A 17,140-nucleotide genomic window follows, 5' to 3' on the forward strand; every position below is an offset into this window, starting at 1 on the left:
GTAAACAATCAACAAAATGAAAAGACATTTTACAGTATGGAAGAAAATATGTTTATATAGTCGATCTAATAAGAGATTAATATCCAGTGTATTAAAGAACTGTTTAAGAAACAGTTAAAATCTGAAAGTAAGTTTCATTTTAAGATATGGCAAGGGCTTCAATATAAATTTTCCCCAAAGAAGGGAAAGATGGATAGCCTGTCTATGAAAAGGTGCTCAGTATCACTAATCAAAAAACTAATCCAAACCTCAGTGTGATATTACATCACACCTGATGGAATGGCTGATATTAAATAAATCATAGGCTAAGTATTGGTAAGAGTATGGAGAAAAGTGAATCCTTGCATACTGTTAGAATGCAAAATATCAGTCACTATGGAAAACAGTATGGAGATTTGTCAAAAAATTATCATTATCATGATATACAAATTCCCTTCTGGGTATACATCAAAAGGAAACAATCACTGTTTCAAATATATATTTGTTTTTCCATATTTATTGCAGCATTATTTACAGTAGCCAGTATATGAAGGCAACCTAAACATATGTTGATAGATGGATGAATGAAGAAACTCTGGTCTATATACATATGGAATATTATTCAGCCAAACAAAGGAAGAAATGCTGCCATTTTCAATAACATGGATGAATATGGAGTACATTATGCCAAGTGGAATAAGGTAGACACCAAAAGATAAATGATGTCCCTTATATGTGGCATCATTTTTAAGTGATTCTGATAACAGAGAATAAACTATTGTTAGTAGAGACTGTGAAGTGAGAAAAGGGAAGATATTGACCCAAGGTGAGAACCTACTGTATATAATGGTGACTGTAGCTAATAATACTATATTGTATACTTGAAAATTGCTAAGATAATAGATTTCAAGTGTTCTCATTGAACAAAAAATAGCAAACATCTAGAAAGATGAGCTCAAAGTTTATCATCCTTGCCACTTCAGAACCAAACTTCTGAAATTAAAAGATGAAGAAGAAAAATCTTGAAAGGAGCCAAAGAACTATATTATATGTAGGAAACAGTAATTCAAATGACTGCAGGTTTTTCAACAGGAATCATGATGGACAGAAGACCATGGAACAGCATTTTAGAATTCTAAAAGCCAAGGTTTTTTAACCCCTAATGTATTCTATGGAAATGCTTCAGAAATGAAATTGCAATAAAGAAATTTAAGGAAAAGTGATATGTATCACTAGTAGAACTAAAAAAAATGCCAACAAAATTTCTTTGGGCTACAAGGAGATGATATGATAAGAAAAGCTGAACTTCATGAATGAAAAAATAGCAACTAAAATGGTAAATATCCAAGAATATATAACATATTGTTTCTCTGTTTTTAAGGGCTCTCTAAAATAATTATTAGAAGTAAAAAATATGTAGCATTGTTTTGGAGTTGTTGAAATGTTTTTATATGCAATGAAATAGAAAATTGGAAAAAAAGACGAGTATATGATTATATATTTCCCTGAATAGTAAAATATTAACTCTGAGACATATTAAGAGTTGAATATTGTACTGTAGTCTTTAAAGTAGTAACAATAAAAATACAAATTTATTTAAATAGCTAATAGTTAAAACAGGATGCCAAAACTTTGAAATTATTCAAAAGGAAAGCAAGAAAAAGTAAAAGGGATGAACACTAAACAATAAAATGAGAGACCTAAATCCAATCACATTAATAATTACATTTAATGTAATTGGTATAAACAAAGCAATTAAAAATATTTCTGGGTGCTGGTGACTTATGGCTACAATCCTAACTTCTCAAGAAGCTGAGATCTGAAGATTGAAGTTCAAAGCCAAGTCAGGCAGGAAAGTCCATAGACTCTTATTTCCAATTAATTACCCCCCAAAAGCTGGAAATGTTACTCAAATGGTAGAGCACTAGTCTTGAGCCAAAAGCACAGGGATCATTCACATGCCCTGTTTTCAAGTGTGTGGCATACACGCACACATATGCACACACACAAATAAAAAATAAAGTTACTAAGAAATGTTTTGAATAAGTTAAAAATAGTCAATACATAAAGAGAGCCACTGCAAATATATTAATAAAATATGATAAAAGAAAAGAAAAAATCCCCACAGGAATTCATTAAAGAAAGTTGGGTGGGTATCTTACTATAAAAATATATTTTAGAATCATGAAAGTTATGAGGATAAAAATGAGAACTTACATTTGCACAAAATCTCTGTAGCAGCATTATTCATAATTGTAAAAAACTAGAAGCATTCCAAATATCCTTCATGTGATAAATGAGAAAACTGCTATATATTCATATAATGAATAAAAAGCAAATTGTGTTTCTGTCTGCATCAACATGTATGAATGTCAGGTGCATTATGCTAATTGAAACTTGAAACAACTCTCCACATTTAAATGGTGTATAATTCCATATAATTCCATCTATATGAGATTGTAGAAAAGATCAAACTATAGTGTTAGAGAATAGACCAGAGTCTGAAAGGGTACAAATGGGGGAGGGGAGGCAGTGACTACATAAAAAAGAGTTATGGTTAGAGATCTTGTAGTTACATTACTTCAGGAACTTTGCAAAACTCATGAAACTTTATCTAGTGAAATTACTAATTAAAAAAACACTAATTAAAAAATACTTTTTCATTATGATATAGAAAGTTTCAACTCCTTGATCTTCAACTACTTGTGAGAGGGGAGGGATGCACACACATGTGTGTGTGTGTGTGTGTGTGTGTGTGTGTGTGTGTGTGTGTGCGTGTGCACCTATGTGTCCTGGTCCTGGGGTGTGCACACAAGCACATGTCATTGGGGTTGAACTTAGGGCCCTAGGTTCAGTCCTTCAGCTTTTTTTGCTCAGGGCTGGCAATCTACCCCTTGAGCCACATCCTCATTTGCATCTTTGTCTGGGTAATAACAGATAAAACTTTCCCAGGCTGTCTTGCTCCTGCTGGTTTTGAACAGTGATCTTCAGATCTCAGCCTCCTAAATATCTAGGATTACAGGTGTGATTCACCAGTGCCTAGTTACCAACTACTTTAGGAAGTTGGATAGTTTGTCAAAAAACACAGTAAAGTAAACCCTAAGCAACATTCAATTACCATACGATCACTTCTCTATGTTTTTTTGGGGGGGGGTCCGGTCGTGGGGCCTGAACTCTGGGCCTGGGCCCTGTCCCTCAGCTCTTCAGCTCAAGGCTAGTGCTCTTTGAGCCACAATGCCACTTCCTGCTTTTTTCTTTTTGCTTATGTGGTGCTGAGGAATCGAACCCAGGGCCTCGAGCATGCAAGGCAAGCGCTCTACCACTGAGCCACCTTCCCACCCCTCTATTTTTTTTTTGCGGGGGTCTGGTCGTGGGGCTGGAACTCTGGGCCTGAGTGCTGTCCCTCAGCTCTTCAGCTCAAGGCTGGCACTCTACCACTTGAGCCACAGCGCCACTTCTGGCTTTTTTCCTTTTTGCTTATGTGGTGCTGAGGAATTGAACCCAGGGCCTCATGCATGCAAGGAGCACTCTACCACTGAGCCACCTTCCCAGCCCCTCTATATTTTTCTTACCTAAAATTTAACCTTACTTTTTTGTTTTGATAATGAGTGATAACTGGGACATTCTTATTTTTTCTGGAGCAGATACCTTACAGTTTATAATTTTGTCTTTACTTTCTATTTTCTTTTAAGTTTCTAAATTTTCCTTGTAATCTTTTTACATATGAGTATACTCTTTTTTAACCCCATTTTCATGTTCAGCAGTCCATCCATGCAAGACTTAGGATACATAAATCATGCTTTTACCTGAAACTTCATTTTGAAAGCTAATAGAATGGCATATTATCAGATAATGTCCTTTAAAAAAGTCATGTCATAATAGGAGTATTGCTGATTTCACAATATTACAAAGGAGTAAATAATCTGTTCTGCTTGATTCTGGTAAAGCTTTGGAAAGAGACATAAAACTGCTGCTTAATATGGAAAAATTCAAATGAAAAGTATAATTTAATTCTTTAAAATGTGATAAGTAATCTTGTTGATTTGCGATTTAGTGAGCTATATAAAACAGGTAAAATAAGAAATTTAGAAGTAACATGGTTTCAAACAACCTTGTAAAGTTCACTTAGAGAAGATAAGAATATATAGAAAATATCTGATTAAAAATACAAGAAAGTGGGGCTGGGAAGGTGGCTCAGTGGTAGAGCGCTTGCTTTGCATGCATGAGGCCCTGGGTTCACTTCCTCAGCACCACATAAGCAAAAAAAGAAAAAAGCTGGAAGTGGCGCTGTGGCTCAAGTGGTAGAGCGCTAGCCTTGAGCTGAAGAGCTGAGGGACAGCGCCCAGGCCCAGAGTTCAGGCCCCATGACCGGACCAAAACAAAAAACAAACAAAAAAAAAAAAACGAGAAAGTTTCTGAATTACCCTAAAGAATCACAAACTTTCAGTAGCATGCTACATTTATAGAGATGATCACGTATAATCACATCAAGTATAATAAGGAACTGAAGTCATTTTCTATGAATTTATCTGTTAATTATACTTAAATATTGGGCCTGCTGGCACATTTAGATTTTATACTGGTTTTTGAACATTTTTTTAGTTGTATTTGGGTATCCTAATTTTTTTTGTCCTGAAGTTACCACACTGTAAAAGGCTTTCTCTAAAGCCTTTTTATGTTCTTGGTTGGATCAAGAAGTGTATCATCTCATAGCTGTGTAAAGGACTCACTTTTCTTAGGATCTGAATTTGTCAACTCCCCCTTCTTTTTAAAAACTATACAAGGAGACTAACCATTGCACAATATTCTAAATTACAAATCACCTTTCCTCCTCTGATCCCAGCACTCCTGACTTTGTTCTGTGCATTACTTACCATATGTGATTTACTTATTTTTTATTATTTTTTGTCCTTCTGTAAACCTCATCAAGCTGAAGATTTTTGTCTCTTTCTTTCATTATCTCATCTCAAATTGCCTATACAATGACTGTGGGGCACTCAGTGAAAATTGTTGGATGTAGGAGTCATTATCTCTTTTGTTTTCTAGTATCACTTGAATTCAGACTCAGAAAGATTTAGAACTCTTTTGACGTGTTAGAACTTATCAAATCCAGTTCAGCAGTTACACCTAAGCATTGCTGGGGAATTCTGGCTTAAACCTCAAAGCTCTTCCTGACTTGGCAGATAGTTACCTCCCCAGGAGACCATCTTTTGAAGTGAAACATAAACACTGTTTGAAACAATAGGTAAAGATAAACCTATCTATTTGGGTTTGAGTTTTCTTTGTGCATTTTTGAAGACTTTCCAACTTTTGATCACACACAAAATGAAACTTGAATTGTTTCTGTAGTAACATGAACACAATTTATCCAGTAAAAACCTATATATTCAGGCCAAAACATGATACCAGAGATAAGAAAAATGGCCTTAAGGTTGCCAGAATTTGGTGTTTAAACAATGGTCAAGGTCAGTCTCTCAGAAACACCCTTTTAAGTTATGTACTTGGTAATTTAAGAAAGGTTCAGGAGATTTTGCATCTCAGAAATTTATAATATTCAAATATTTCTTGAAACATTGAATGTTATGTGTTCCATAGTAAATTTAATTCAGTTTTTAAGATTACATAGAGAACTAACCTCTATATTAATGTGTTAGTGTAAATTTAAGATTCAGGAATAAATAACTGTAGATAGTGAAAACAGAAAGTACTAGTCTCTAAAGCAATTATTGGTAAAGGTTAGTAACCAGGAGAAAATTAAGTATCAATCAAATGTCCATAACTTACATAAAATTTTCAATCCAAATTATATTCTTCAGTTTACTCTTAAGTTTATAGACATCATCATTTCTTGTTTGTTCTGATGCCTTTTGAGAAGACTTTTTACTTTAAAATTTTATTCCGTCACATGGACTGTTAACCTTGTATACTTCTTAATGTTTTACTATATTTTTTTAAATGGGAAAAGTAAAAAGAAAGAAGTTCTCATGATTACTTAACAACTGAACCTTTTTCTACTTATGCTTTTATTTCTTTAGGCTACCAGTCACATTTAGCTTTCTTTTCCATACTCCTCATAAAAGTGATAAGAAGTGGGGCTGGGAAGGTGGCTCAGTGGTAGAGCGCTTTCTTTGCATGCATGAGGCCCTGGGTTCGATTCCTCAGCACCACATAAGCAAAAAGGAAAAAAGCTGGAAGTGGCGCTATAGCTCAGGTGGTAGGGTGCTAGCCTTGAACTGAGGAGCTGAGGGACAGCACCCAGGCCCAGAGTTCAGGCCCCACGACCGGACCCAAAAAAAGTGATAAGAAGTTCAAATAAAAAATGGTAGAAGACATTAATAAAAACTTAGAAATCCCAAATCTAAATATAGCTGACAGCTTATATATTTTATGTTGTATATTTGTATATATATAATTATGCTTATTTTTTCTGTTCTATGTTTAGACCTAGTATATGATAGATGTTTCATAGCCATGCTTATATTTTTCATTTCATTTTGTTCTTTAGAATTCTTGAAGTTGAGGTAAAATTTCTATAACAAATTTAACATTTTAACCATTTAAAAATATACATTTTAGGGAGATGGGAGGGCAGAGATGGTAAGGGGAAACAAAGGAGGAGGCAACAATGCTTGATAAGAAATGTGCTCATTACCTTGCTCATGTAATTGTAACCCCTCTATATGGTATTTCCACAATAAAAAAACTTACTAATAACAAATATACATTTTAGTGGGTGTTAGTATATTCAATTATTCAACTATGACTAATATTGACTAATATGCAAACATGGTTAATATTCTAGAACATTTTATCAGTCCTAAAAGTAAATCCTATCCACTAAGTTTTCGTTTTCCTTTCTCCACCTTATTTATGCCCTTACAATAACTAATCTTTCTGTCTCTGTGTATTTATTTGTTCTAGTTGTTCCATATGCATAGAGCTATAAAGTATGTGACTTTTGTATGTGTTTAGTTTCTCTCACTGAGCATGGGTTTTGGATTCATTCTGTTGTTACATGTTATCACACTTCATTCCATTTTATGGATGAATGATATTCTATTATTTACATATACCATATCATATCTTGTGTATCCTTCATTAGTTAATGGACATAAAATTTTCCCATGTTTGCTCTTATGAATAGTTACTGTAAACATTTGTTCATAATCTTTTTTGTTTTTTTGCCAGTCCTGAGACTTGAACTCAAGTTCTGAGCACTATCCCTGAGCCTTTTTTTTTTTTTTTAACATTTTTCTTGCATTTTTTATTTTCTCTTTCTTTTTTCTTTTCTTTCTTTCTTTTTTTTTTTCTTTTGCTCAAAGCTAGCACTCAACCACTTGAGCCACAGTTCCACTTCCAGCTTTTTGGTGAGATAAGAGTTTTGGAGATAAGAGTTTCACAGCCTTTTTTCCTAGTCTGACTTTGAGCCATGATCTTCAGATCTCAGCCTTTTGAGTAGTCAGGTGTGGAAAGTTTTTGTTTTATATGTGTTGTCAATATTTGAATATATTTCAATTTATGTTTTAAGGTTGTATTTATTGTATGAATGAACCATAATTTCCTCTTGATTTTTTTCATATTTTCCTTCATATAAACATACTTTAATAAACTATAATTACTAAAATCCAATGTGTGCAGTTCTTTTGTGTATGTGTGTGCTAACTCTGGGGCTTGGACTCAGGGTCTGGGTTCTGTCCCTGAACTCTTTTGCTCAAGGTTAGCATTCTTACCATTTGAGTCACAACTCCACTCCTGACTTGCTCTGTGTGTGTGTGTGTGTGTGTGTGTGTGTGTGTGTGTGTGTGTGTGTGTGTGTGTGTGTGTGTGTGTGTGTGTGTGTGTGTGTGTGTGTGTGTGTGTGTGTGTGTGTGGTTAATTGGAGTTAAGAGTCTCATGGACTTTCCTGTTCAAGCGGGTTTCAAACCATAATCCTGAATCTCAGCCTCCTAAGTTGCTAGAATTACAGGGGTGACCCACAGGTGCCCAGCCAAAATATATATGATTTTTAAATTTACTATATATTGCTGTAGATTCTCTATCAGGGAGGTCATACCAAAAGTAATGTATGTTATTGTTATTTTTCCATATCTCATTTTATTAATAATATTTATGTCTTAATTTGATGTGGAAACATATCTTTTTGGCTGTCCACTATTGCAATATGTATGAGTTTGTGTGTGTAATTATGTGTACATTATTCTATGTATATATATGTATATCTATACAATAGATGTGTGCATGTATTTTTTGTTAGCATTGAGGTTTAAATACAGAGCTCCTTGTTTCATGGGCAGGTACTCTACCACTTGAGCCATACTTTTTACCCTTATATCTTGTAATTTTATTTTGTGTTGGTTTGTAAATGAAATTAATTTTCATGAAATATATTTTCATGTTTACTCAGCTTATTTTTTAATTTCCTGTCATGACCTTTGCCTGTTTGTTTTGTAGAGTAATTATTTCTTAAACACTCTAGAATAAAACTAGTTATAAAACATGAAATTAGTTTTCATATAGCATGTTTTTATTAATAACTTTTCTTGGTATTTTTTCACATGATTACTGTTGACATATTTTACATGAGTTTATGATTTGTTTTGAAACATTTGAAATATTTTTCTTATATACATGGTAACATTAGTAAATTTGTTTATAATTTTTTTAATAATGTGGAGTTATCTAAAATTCTGAAACAGAATTCCAACACAATTAGTACTTGCTTCTATTTGAGCTATATGACTATTGTAGTACCTTTAGTTCCTGTGTTTGCTGTAGGAATTTCTGGGTGAAAAACTAAGAAAACTATCTCAAATATATGTATTTATTAGAGGAGATACAGTAAAGTGGCCTTTATATTTTATAGCCACATCAGAATTTTTAAGAGATAATTTTTCTTTTAATTTAAAATTTATTTGTATAAAAATTTTGCTTACTTATAGACAAGGTTTCTTAGTACTTTAAACTATGATCCTGGAGAATTTTTGAAGTTTTTCTTATTCATTTTTAAAGTCTCATCCAACCAATAATTTAAAATTTATATTAGGCTTCTGGTGAGCAGTACCACATAGACAAAAACAGTAAAGCTGAGGGAAGAGCAGGCTTGTAATCTTAGCTACTTGAGAGACTGAGATTGGGAGGATCCTGATTCTAGGCTAGGCTAGGCAAAAGTTTTAAATTCTTATCTTGACCAATGAAAACATGGTCATGATTAGATGCCTCCATAACTTGGAGAAACCAGGTCTCAGCTTGCCAAAGCAAAAAGTCAGATCGTATCTTACAAATAACTAAAGCATTAATGGGCTAGAATGTGGCTCAAGTACCTGACCACTAAGTGTAAGGATCTAAATATGTTAGAAAGACTATTTCCATGCATGTATATAGTGTATTCCAATTCCCTGTAACAAGTTTGGATTACTTTATTGCTCTAATATTATTCATTTGAAGGAAATAATATTTTTCATTTTATACAACAGAGAAAAAGACTTCATTTTGGGATGCTAATATAATCTTAGTCCCAACATTGTTTCTGATTTCGTAAACTTAACACATTGCCTTCCTCAAAATCATTTATAAATTTGTGGTACTATTAGCTGTTTTTCTTTAAAAAAAAAAAAAAAAAGCACTGCAAACTACTTTGCCAGAAATTTAGAGCTAAGTTCCCTTTCTAATGTACAATTTTCATTTTTTAATACATATCATGATTAAGAGTTAGTTGTGCTATATTAGAATTATTTTGGAATGCCTATTATTTTATATTCACATATATATATTTTTACTCTAAAATTTTAAGTAGCTTTTACAGTTTTCGTGAAATTTTACAAAAAATTGAGGTAACTCCATGATTGACATGATTTAAACTGCTCTTTTATTATCTCTATCAATAAATTCAAATACTTCAGATTTATAGAATGTATTCACACCTGTCCATTTGGAGTTTTTACTATTGAAATCAGCTCAATCAATTGCCATTTTTATGTGATCTAATAAGTTTATTAAGGTTTTTCTACATTTCTTTTTTAAGGTTTTTCTACATTTCTTTTTTAAGAGTCACTATGATTTTATACATTGAACATTTACATAATTGATATTCAGTACTTTTTAAATTATAAATCAATGAACATATATCTTTGTTTCTAAAATAATGGAATTTTAGGGCTGGGAAGGTAGCTCAATGGTAATGTGCATGCTTGCAAGCATGAGGTCCTGGGTTCGATTCCTCAGGACCACATAAACAGAAAAAGCCGGAAGTGGCACTGTGGCTCCAGTGGTAGAGCGCTAGCCTTGAGCTGAAGAGCTGAAGGACAGAGCACAGACCAGAGCTCAGGCCCCATGACAGGCAAAAAAAAAAAAAAAAAAAAAAAAAAAAATGGAATTTTGAAGTGATTTTTAAAGTTTATGACGTTTTATCTTGTTTTCAAAACTCAGTAAATTATGTAAATCCAGGTACCATGATATTTCTTTGTAAGCTGAATTGTAGTACATATTGCAATTTTAGTGTTTCAATGAATACTTTTTCTCACATTTAAATAAAAAGTTGAAGACTCAAAAATTTTGACAAGAACTTGCATTAATATTAGCAATAGAATGGAATGTATTGTGTCTAGTGTTGCTAGTTAAAAGAAAATTGCTATCTGATAATTTACACTTAGTTTTTTATTTGCTTTACAAATGGTATATCCATTTATCCAAGAGTCAATAAATCTAATTTGACATGTTTTAAAACAAAAAGACCTAACTGCATCTGTACTAGAAAAAAATTAGAAAGGAAAAAAAGAGAGAACTTTAGAGTGAATGTAGCAAAGACAGAAAGCTAACTTTCTGTGAATTATTAACATTTATTGAATTAGATCAATCATGATAATGTAGTTCAATCATCAGAGATACAGAAATGAATAGAAATAGAACCAATGAAAACTATGGAATAATTTTACTCATGAATTAAGAATCATATATAGGTAAATTCATTTGTTAAAGCAGTAATTAGTAATATTTTCTGTATAAAGGTTAATTTTGACATTAATGGAGATCATGACATTACATTATCCTGTTTTTTCTTTTCTTATTTTGTACCTGTCCTAAGGCATGAACTAAGGTCTGGGAACTTTTCCTGATCTACCATTTGAGCCACAGCTTCCTTTCTTTGTTTTTGGTGGTTAATGTGAGTTAATCTCAAAGACTTTCCTGCTCAGGTTGGCTTCAAACCTTGATCCTTGGATCTCAGCCTGTTGAGTAGCTAGGATTACAGGCCAGACTTGAGCCACTAGTGCTGGACTTGAAATGATTATTTTTCCAAGTCTTTCCATTTCCTTACAAATGGTACAATATAATCAAAGACCCCAAATAGCAAAAACAATCCTTATCAGGAAGAACAGTGTTGGAGGAATACTAATACCAAACTATAAACTCTATTATAAAGCCATAGGAATAAAAACAGCTTGGTACTGACACAGCATAGGCCTAAAGACCAGTGGAACACAGTAGAAGTCTCAGAAATTAACCCACAGACCTATAGCCATCTAATATTTGACAAGGGAGCCAAAAACACAGAATAGAAGAAAGACAACCTCTCCAACAAATGGTGCTGGCAGAATTGGCATACATGTGCAGAAAACTGAAGCTAGATACCTATAGATTAAAGACCTCAATGTAAATCCAGGTACCATGAAAATATTACAAGAAAGGGTAGGGGAAACACTAGGCCTTCTAGGCATTGGTCCAAACTTCCCAAGATCCAGAATCACAATGATTCAAAGAAAAGACTGGATAAATGGGATAGCATCAAACTGAAGAGTTTCTGCATGGCAAAGGACATAGCTAGCAAGATAAATAGAAAGCCCACAGAATGGCAGAAAATCTTTACTAGCTATGCCTCATAAGGGCCTCATATCTAAAATATACCTAGAGCTCAAAAAATTAACCCCCCAAAAAAATCCCTCAAAGAAACAATAATCTAATTAGTGGGCTAAAAACTTACAGACTTCTCAGAAGAAGAAATAAGAAGGGGCAATGTGTACATGAAAAATGTTCAACATCTCTGGCCATAAAAGAAATGAAAATTAGCTGGGTGCCAGTGGCTCACACTTGTAATCCTACCTACTCAGGATTTGAGGATCACAGTTCAAAGCCAGTCTGGGCAGGAAAGTCCATGAGACTCTTATCTCCAATAAATCACCAGTAAACCAGAAGTGGCACTGTGGCTCAAGTGGTAGAGCACTGGCCTTGAGCTGAAGAGCTGAGAGACAGTGCCCAGGCCCAGAGTTCAAGCCCCACAACTGACAAAAAAAAGAAAAGAAAGAAATGAAAATCAAAAGTACATTGAGATTCCACCAGTTAGAATGGCCATTATAAAGAAAACTAACAATAGCAGATGCTGGAGGGGATGTGACCCAAAGGGAATGATAGTACACTGTTAATGGGAATGTAAACTTTTCAACCACTCTGGAAAGCAGTATGGAGATTCCTCAAAAGACTAATCATAGAGCTTCTCTATGACCCAGAAATTCCACTCCTGAGCATTTTTCCATTAGACCACAGACAGGCCACACCAAAGCTTGTAGCACAACCATGTTCATTACAAAATTCTTTTTTTTTTTCATTCTGTTTTTTTTATTGTCAAGGTAATGTACTGAGGGGTTACAGTTACATAAGTTATAAGTACATTTCTTGTCAAACTTGTTACCTCTTCCCTCATTTTTCTCCTAATTTCCCTCCCCCTAACCCCCAAGCCCCAAGTTGTACAGATCATTTCCAACATATTTTCTTGTGTATATCGCATTGCAGCATTCTTTACGAAAGCCAAGATATATAGAGTCATCCCAAATGTCCCTGATTGGACAAACAAGAAAATATGTATATATATATATATATATATATGTATATATATATATATATATATATATATATATATATATATATACAGTGGAATTCTACTCATCCATCAGAAAGCATAAAATTGTTTTGAAGTGTTTAAATTTCTTTTTTTTTTCTTTTTACTTTTTGTTGGTTGTAGTTCTTTAACTCGGGAACTGGGTACTGTTCCTGACTTCTTTTGCTCAAGGCTAGCAATACGTATACCACTTTGAACCACAGCTCAACTTCAAATTTTCTGGTGGTTAATTGTTGATAAGAGTCTCATGAACTTTCTCAGGCTGGTTTTGCACCACAGTTCTCAGATCTCAGCCTCCATAGTAGCTAGAATTTATAGGTGTGAGCCATTGGCAGCTTGCTAAATTTATTTCTTTTTAAAAAACAGTAAGATGAAATTTTGTTGAATTAGCTGGATAGTGTGTAAGTACAAACTTCAACTAATAATAATATTTTAATTGAAAGAAAAAATATTCTGACCTCTTGTAAAAGTGGGAATGTTCTCTGTATAATAAAAAGATAGTAGAATATTTGAAACTGGCTTTTATAAATTAGCAGTAAGAAAAACGTTAAAAAAAAATGTAAAGTGAGGAAGTGGTGCTGTGGCTCAAGTGGTAGAGTGCTAGCCTTGAGCTGAAGGCAGTGCCCAGCCAGAGTTCAAGCCCCACGACTGACCCCCCCCCCAAAAAAAAAAAGAAAGAAAAAAAAGAAAAAAATGTAAAGTGAAAAGTTTAAGGTTAAGTATATAAATGTTAATAAAGTAAAAAAAAGTTATAAGTAACCAATTTTCTTTGTTTCTGCTAAGTTTTATAGTGTTATCAGAGTGGCTCATTAAAATTTGGTATGACTGCCTTATCTTTTGTTGATTATCTAGATGAATATTGGCTTCAGGGTAACAAATGTTCTTTAGTATTGTCAGATGAGAAATAAAAATAAAAGTAACAGAACTTCAGTATTAGACCAGTTGTTAGGTATTATATACATAGTTGAGCAAGTTACAAAAGATGGGGAAAGAAAATCAGTTAACAGATTCATTTATATTTATATTGTACTATTAAAAGATGATGTGTCATTAGCCACTGCTTAGTAAAAACTACCTTAGAAATTTAGTTCTTTTTCTTAGAAGATTTTATTCTGGCCACAAAATAAGATAAAAGCAAAACATAGACCCATTTTAAGATTGAATACCTGGGGGCTGGGAAGTTGGCTCAGTGGTAGAGCGCTTGCCTTGCATGCCTGAGGCCCTGGGTTCCATTCCTCAGCACCACATAAGAAAAAAGCCGGAAGTGGCACTGTAGCTCAAGTGGTAGCCCTAGCCTTGAGCTGAAGAGCTGAGGGACAGTGCCCAGGCCCAGAACTCAGGCCCCACGACTGGACCCAAAAAAAAAAAAAAAAGATTGAATACCTGTCTCACTTAATGTAGAGGACTAATTTTAGAAGACATTTTGGATTCTGAAGAACAGTTTTAGATAGTGAACAAGAAAGAGGCAATGGTTAGTAGTATATTTTTTTGAAGTCTTAAAACTTTTTACCACTTATTTCTGTGTCCATAATAAATTAGCATGGGTTTGATGGGATAGCAATATGGTTTGAAAAGCTTGTTTAACTGTGTCAGTTTTCAAGAATACTTATTAAAAGTGTATGCATACTCTTTATCAAAAGCTATAAAGAATTTTCTGTTAATGGTATATCTCTTCTTTAGAACAAAGTTTCTCTAAAGTACAAATTAGTCTCCTGCTATTTGATTTGAAAACTTTGTGAGGTTGGTTATTTATTCCTTCGGTGTTAGTTTTTACTGTATAATCCTCTGTGACATTTTAATCTACCTTTTGAATACTAAAGACTTTAGTATTTAATGTGTGTTTAAATAGAAGAAGTATGTAATGATAGTATCTGAAATAACCAGTTGAACACTTATATTAAGCTTAAATAAGTTCAACATATTTTTATGGTACTGGGGTTTGAACTCTGTGCATTGTGCTTGCTAGACAGATACCCTACTTTGGAATCACACCTCCAGCTCTTTTTCATGCTGGTAATTTTTGAGAGTATTACTTCCAACCTGGAAGTGCACCTGGATTATAATCTGCCCATTTTTGGCTTCCTGTAGTAGCTAAAATGACTAGTGAGTACAGCTACAGCCAACTTAATCAGTTGAGAAGTCTTCCTGCCCAGAATGGCCTGGAACTGTGATCTTCCTGCTCTTAGTCTTTCAAGTAGCTAATAAAGGTGTGAACCACTCTGGTGCCTGGCTAAACTTAACTCTTTTTGTAGATGCATAAACTAATTGTTTAAGTAAAAATTGAAACTGTTTAGACAATTTACCTAAGTACTTTTTTGAAGGGTCTAACAAGGAAATCCACTTTGACTTAAAGGAGATAATCTGAATGTGACAAAGCAAATCTTTCTCTGTTGAAAAGTATGTTTCCTTATAAAGGTAATTCTTTAAAAAACAAGCAAAACTTTTCTTGGTTATAGACAATCCATGCTTATCTTTCTCCCTAGTTACTTATCTGGGTTCACAACTTTGGTGGTTGACACTGATTACTAAAGTGTTGCTCTTCCTTGATTATTTTGACTTCTATTTCTATACTGCCTTTTTAGAGAGATTTAAAGTCAACAAAGAATTCTTGTGGTATTCTCTCTTCTCTGCCACTATACAGTACTTCATTTCTTTCTTCTGCTTGTTTTTTTTTTTTTTAATGGGTAGAAAAGGCTTATTTTGGAAAAACTCTGTGTCTGTTGCCAGGTAGGATCTCCATTCTCACAAAGCCAAATGTTTATCTATAAACAGAGATGATGGCTGCAAGTAGAATTTTGACCACTTAGTACTTCATTTCTTGATGGGAAGTCTGATACTTATACCTCTCATTTGCAACTATAGAATGATTTCAAATAATAGAAGCAAGGAAAATTAGATTAGACTAGATACTTTTTGAGTAAGTTTAGAATTATGGGTATGGGAAAAGGTTGGTTAGGAAGTAAATTTTTATAATAACTTTTCATGTCATCAATGTGTTAACCATCTGGAGGATGGATATAGATGAAAAAGGATGCCTAGGAAATTAGAAACCTGAGTTGTTGAACTAGATAGATCTGAATTTGATCATTTTCTAGCTTGTAATATTGAGAAATGACTTGGAACACTCTATCCATTTGATCTTCTGTTAGTTGAGAATGGTGCTATAATTTACCTGACAGTACTGCTAAGAGGATTAGAATGTAGATGCAGCAAATAGCATATAGCCTAGGTCATGTTAAATACTCTGTATATGTTAATTACTGCTCATAGAGAAAGAAAACAAGTTCCCTTGCACCAAAATAGGAATGAGATGCCAAATTGTCTTTTCATTACTTGCTTGGAATCCAGAGAAATTAAATGATTTTATTGGTGTTTCATTTTTAAATCTTCTAATTAGTTTTTATTTTTTTTTATTACAATTTATCTCATGAAGGTCAAGTTACCTGGTTTGGTTATGAAAGTCCTCGTAGCTTCTGGGACTATATCAGAGTGGCTTGTCGGAAAGTTTCACAGAATTGTATCTGCAGCATTGAAAATATGGAAAATGTCAGCTCCTCTAGAGCCAAGGTAAGACACTGACAATATGTACCGTGTATATACTAATTATAAGCATTTTTGAACTAATAAGCACTTTGGGAAGGAGAAAATGTTTTCTTTCTTTACTGTTGTAGCAGTAAAGTCTGAACCTACTCAGCAAAAATGAAAATGTTTCCTATTTTAATTGCTTGATGATTTCAGGAAATAGATATCTAACGAATGCCCTGAATATATTTTCTTTAAAGTTCACGTTCTTTCTGCCACACACACAGTATAAAAACACTAGTTTTGCCTTACAATATTCATGATGTGCAGTAAACACTAATTTTATTAGATCTCAACTTTTGCTTATGTGTATTTTTAATATTATAAGTAAAATAAAAATATGGCCAGCCAATGCCTGTAATCTAGCATTATAGTGAAGCGGAGACAGGAGAAGAGTTCAGCCTAGCCTGTCAGCTAAGAAAAATGGGAAATATGCATAAAACATTTCTGTAAGAAACTGAAATATAGTTTCCCCTAAGAAAGGCATTTTTGCAGTTGTTTGAATCTTAATCTGAACTATGTATTTTTCATTTTATACTTTCTTGTTTTTGTTTTTGTTGGTCATGGGCTTAAACTTGGGGTCTGGAAGCTGTCCCTGAGTTCTTTTTGCTCTAGGCTGGCGCTCTACCACTTGGGCTGCACAGCACCACTTCCAGTTTTCTGTTGGTTAATTGGAGATAAGATCTCATGGAC

At 33.6% G+C, this 17,140-nt stretch overlaps 1 protein-coding gene across 3 annotated transcripts in view; it reads left to right on the top strand.

The window, feature by feature from the left end:
- Positions 1 to 17,140, top strand: part of Rundc3b (RUN domain containing 3B) — a 98,978-nt gene that overhangs the window by 24,079 nt on the left and 57,759 nt on the right. For all 3 annotated transcript variants that reach the window (XM_069996400.1, XM_069996401.1, XM_069996402.1), the window contains exon 3: positions 16,299 to 16,432. In XM_069996400.1, coding sequence (XP_069852501.1) covers positions 16,299 to 16,432 — 134 coding nt within the window. The remainder of the gene's footprint in view (positions 1 to 16,298; positions 16,433 to 17,140) is intronic.

This window comes from Dipodomys merriami, unplaced genomic scaffold (genome assembly GCF_024711535.1).
Source record: "Dipodomys merriami isolate MVZ:Mamm:240054 unplaced genomic scaffold, mDipMer1.0.p SCAF_5, whole genome shotgun sequence".
Lineage (NCBI taxonomy): Eukaryota > Metazoa > Chordata > Mammalia > Rodentia > Heteromyidae > Dipodomys > Dipodomys merriami.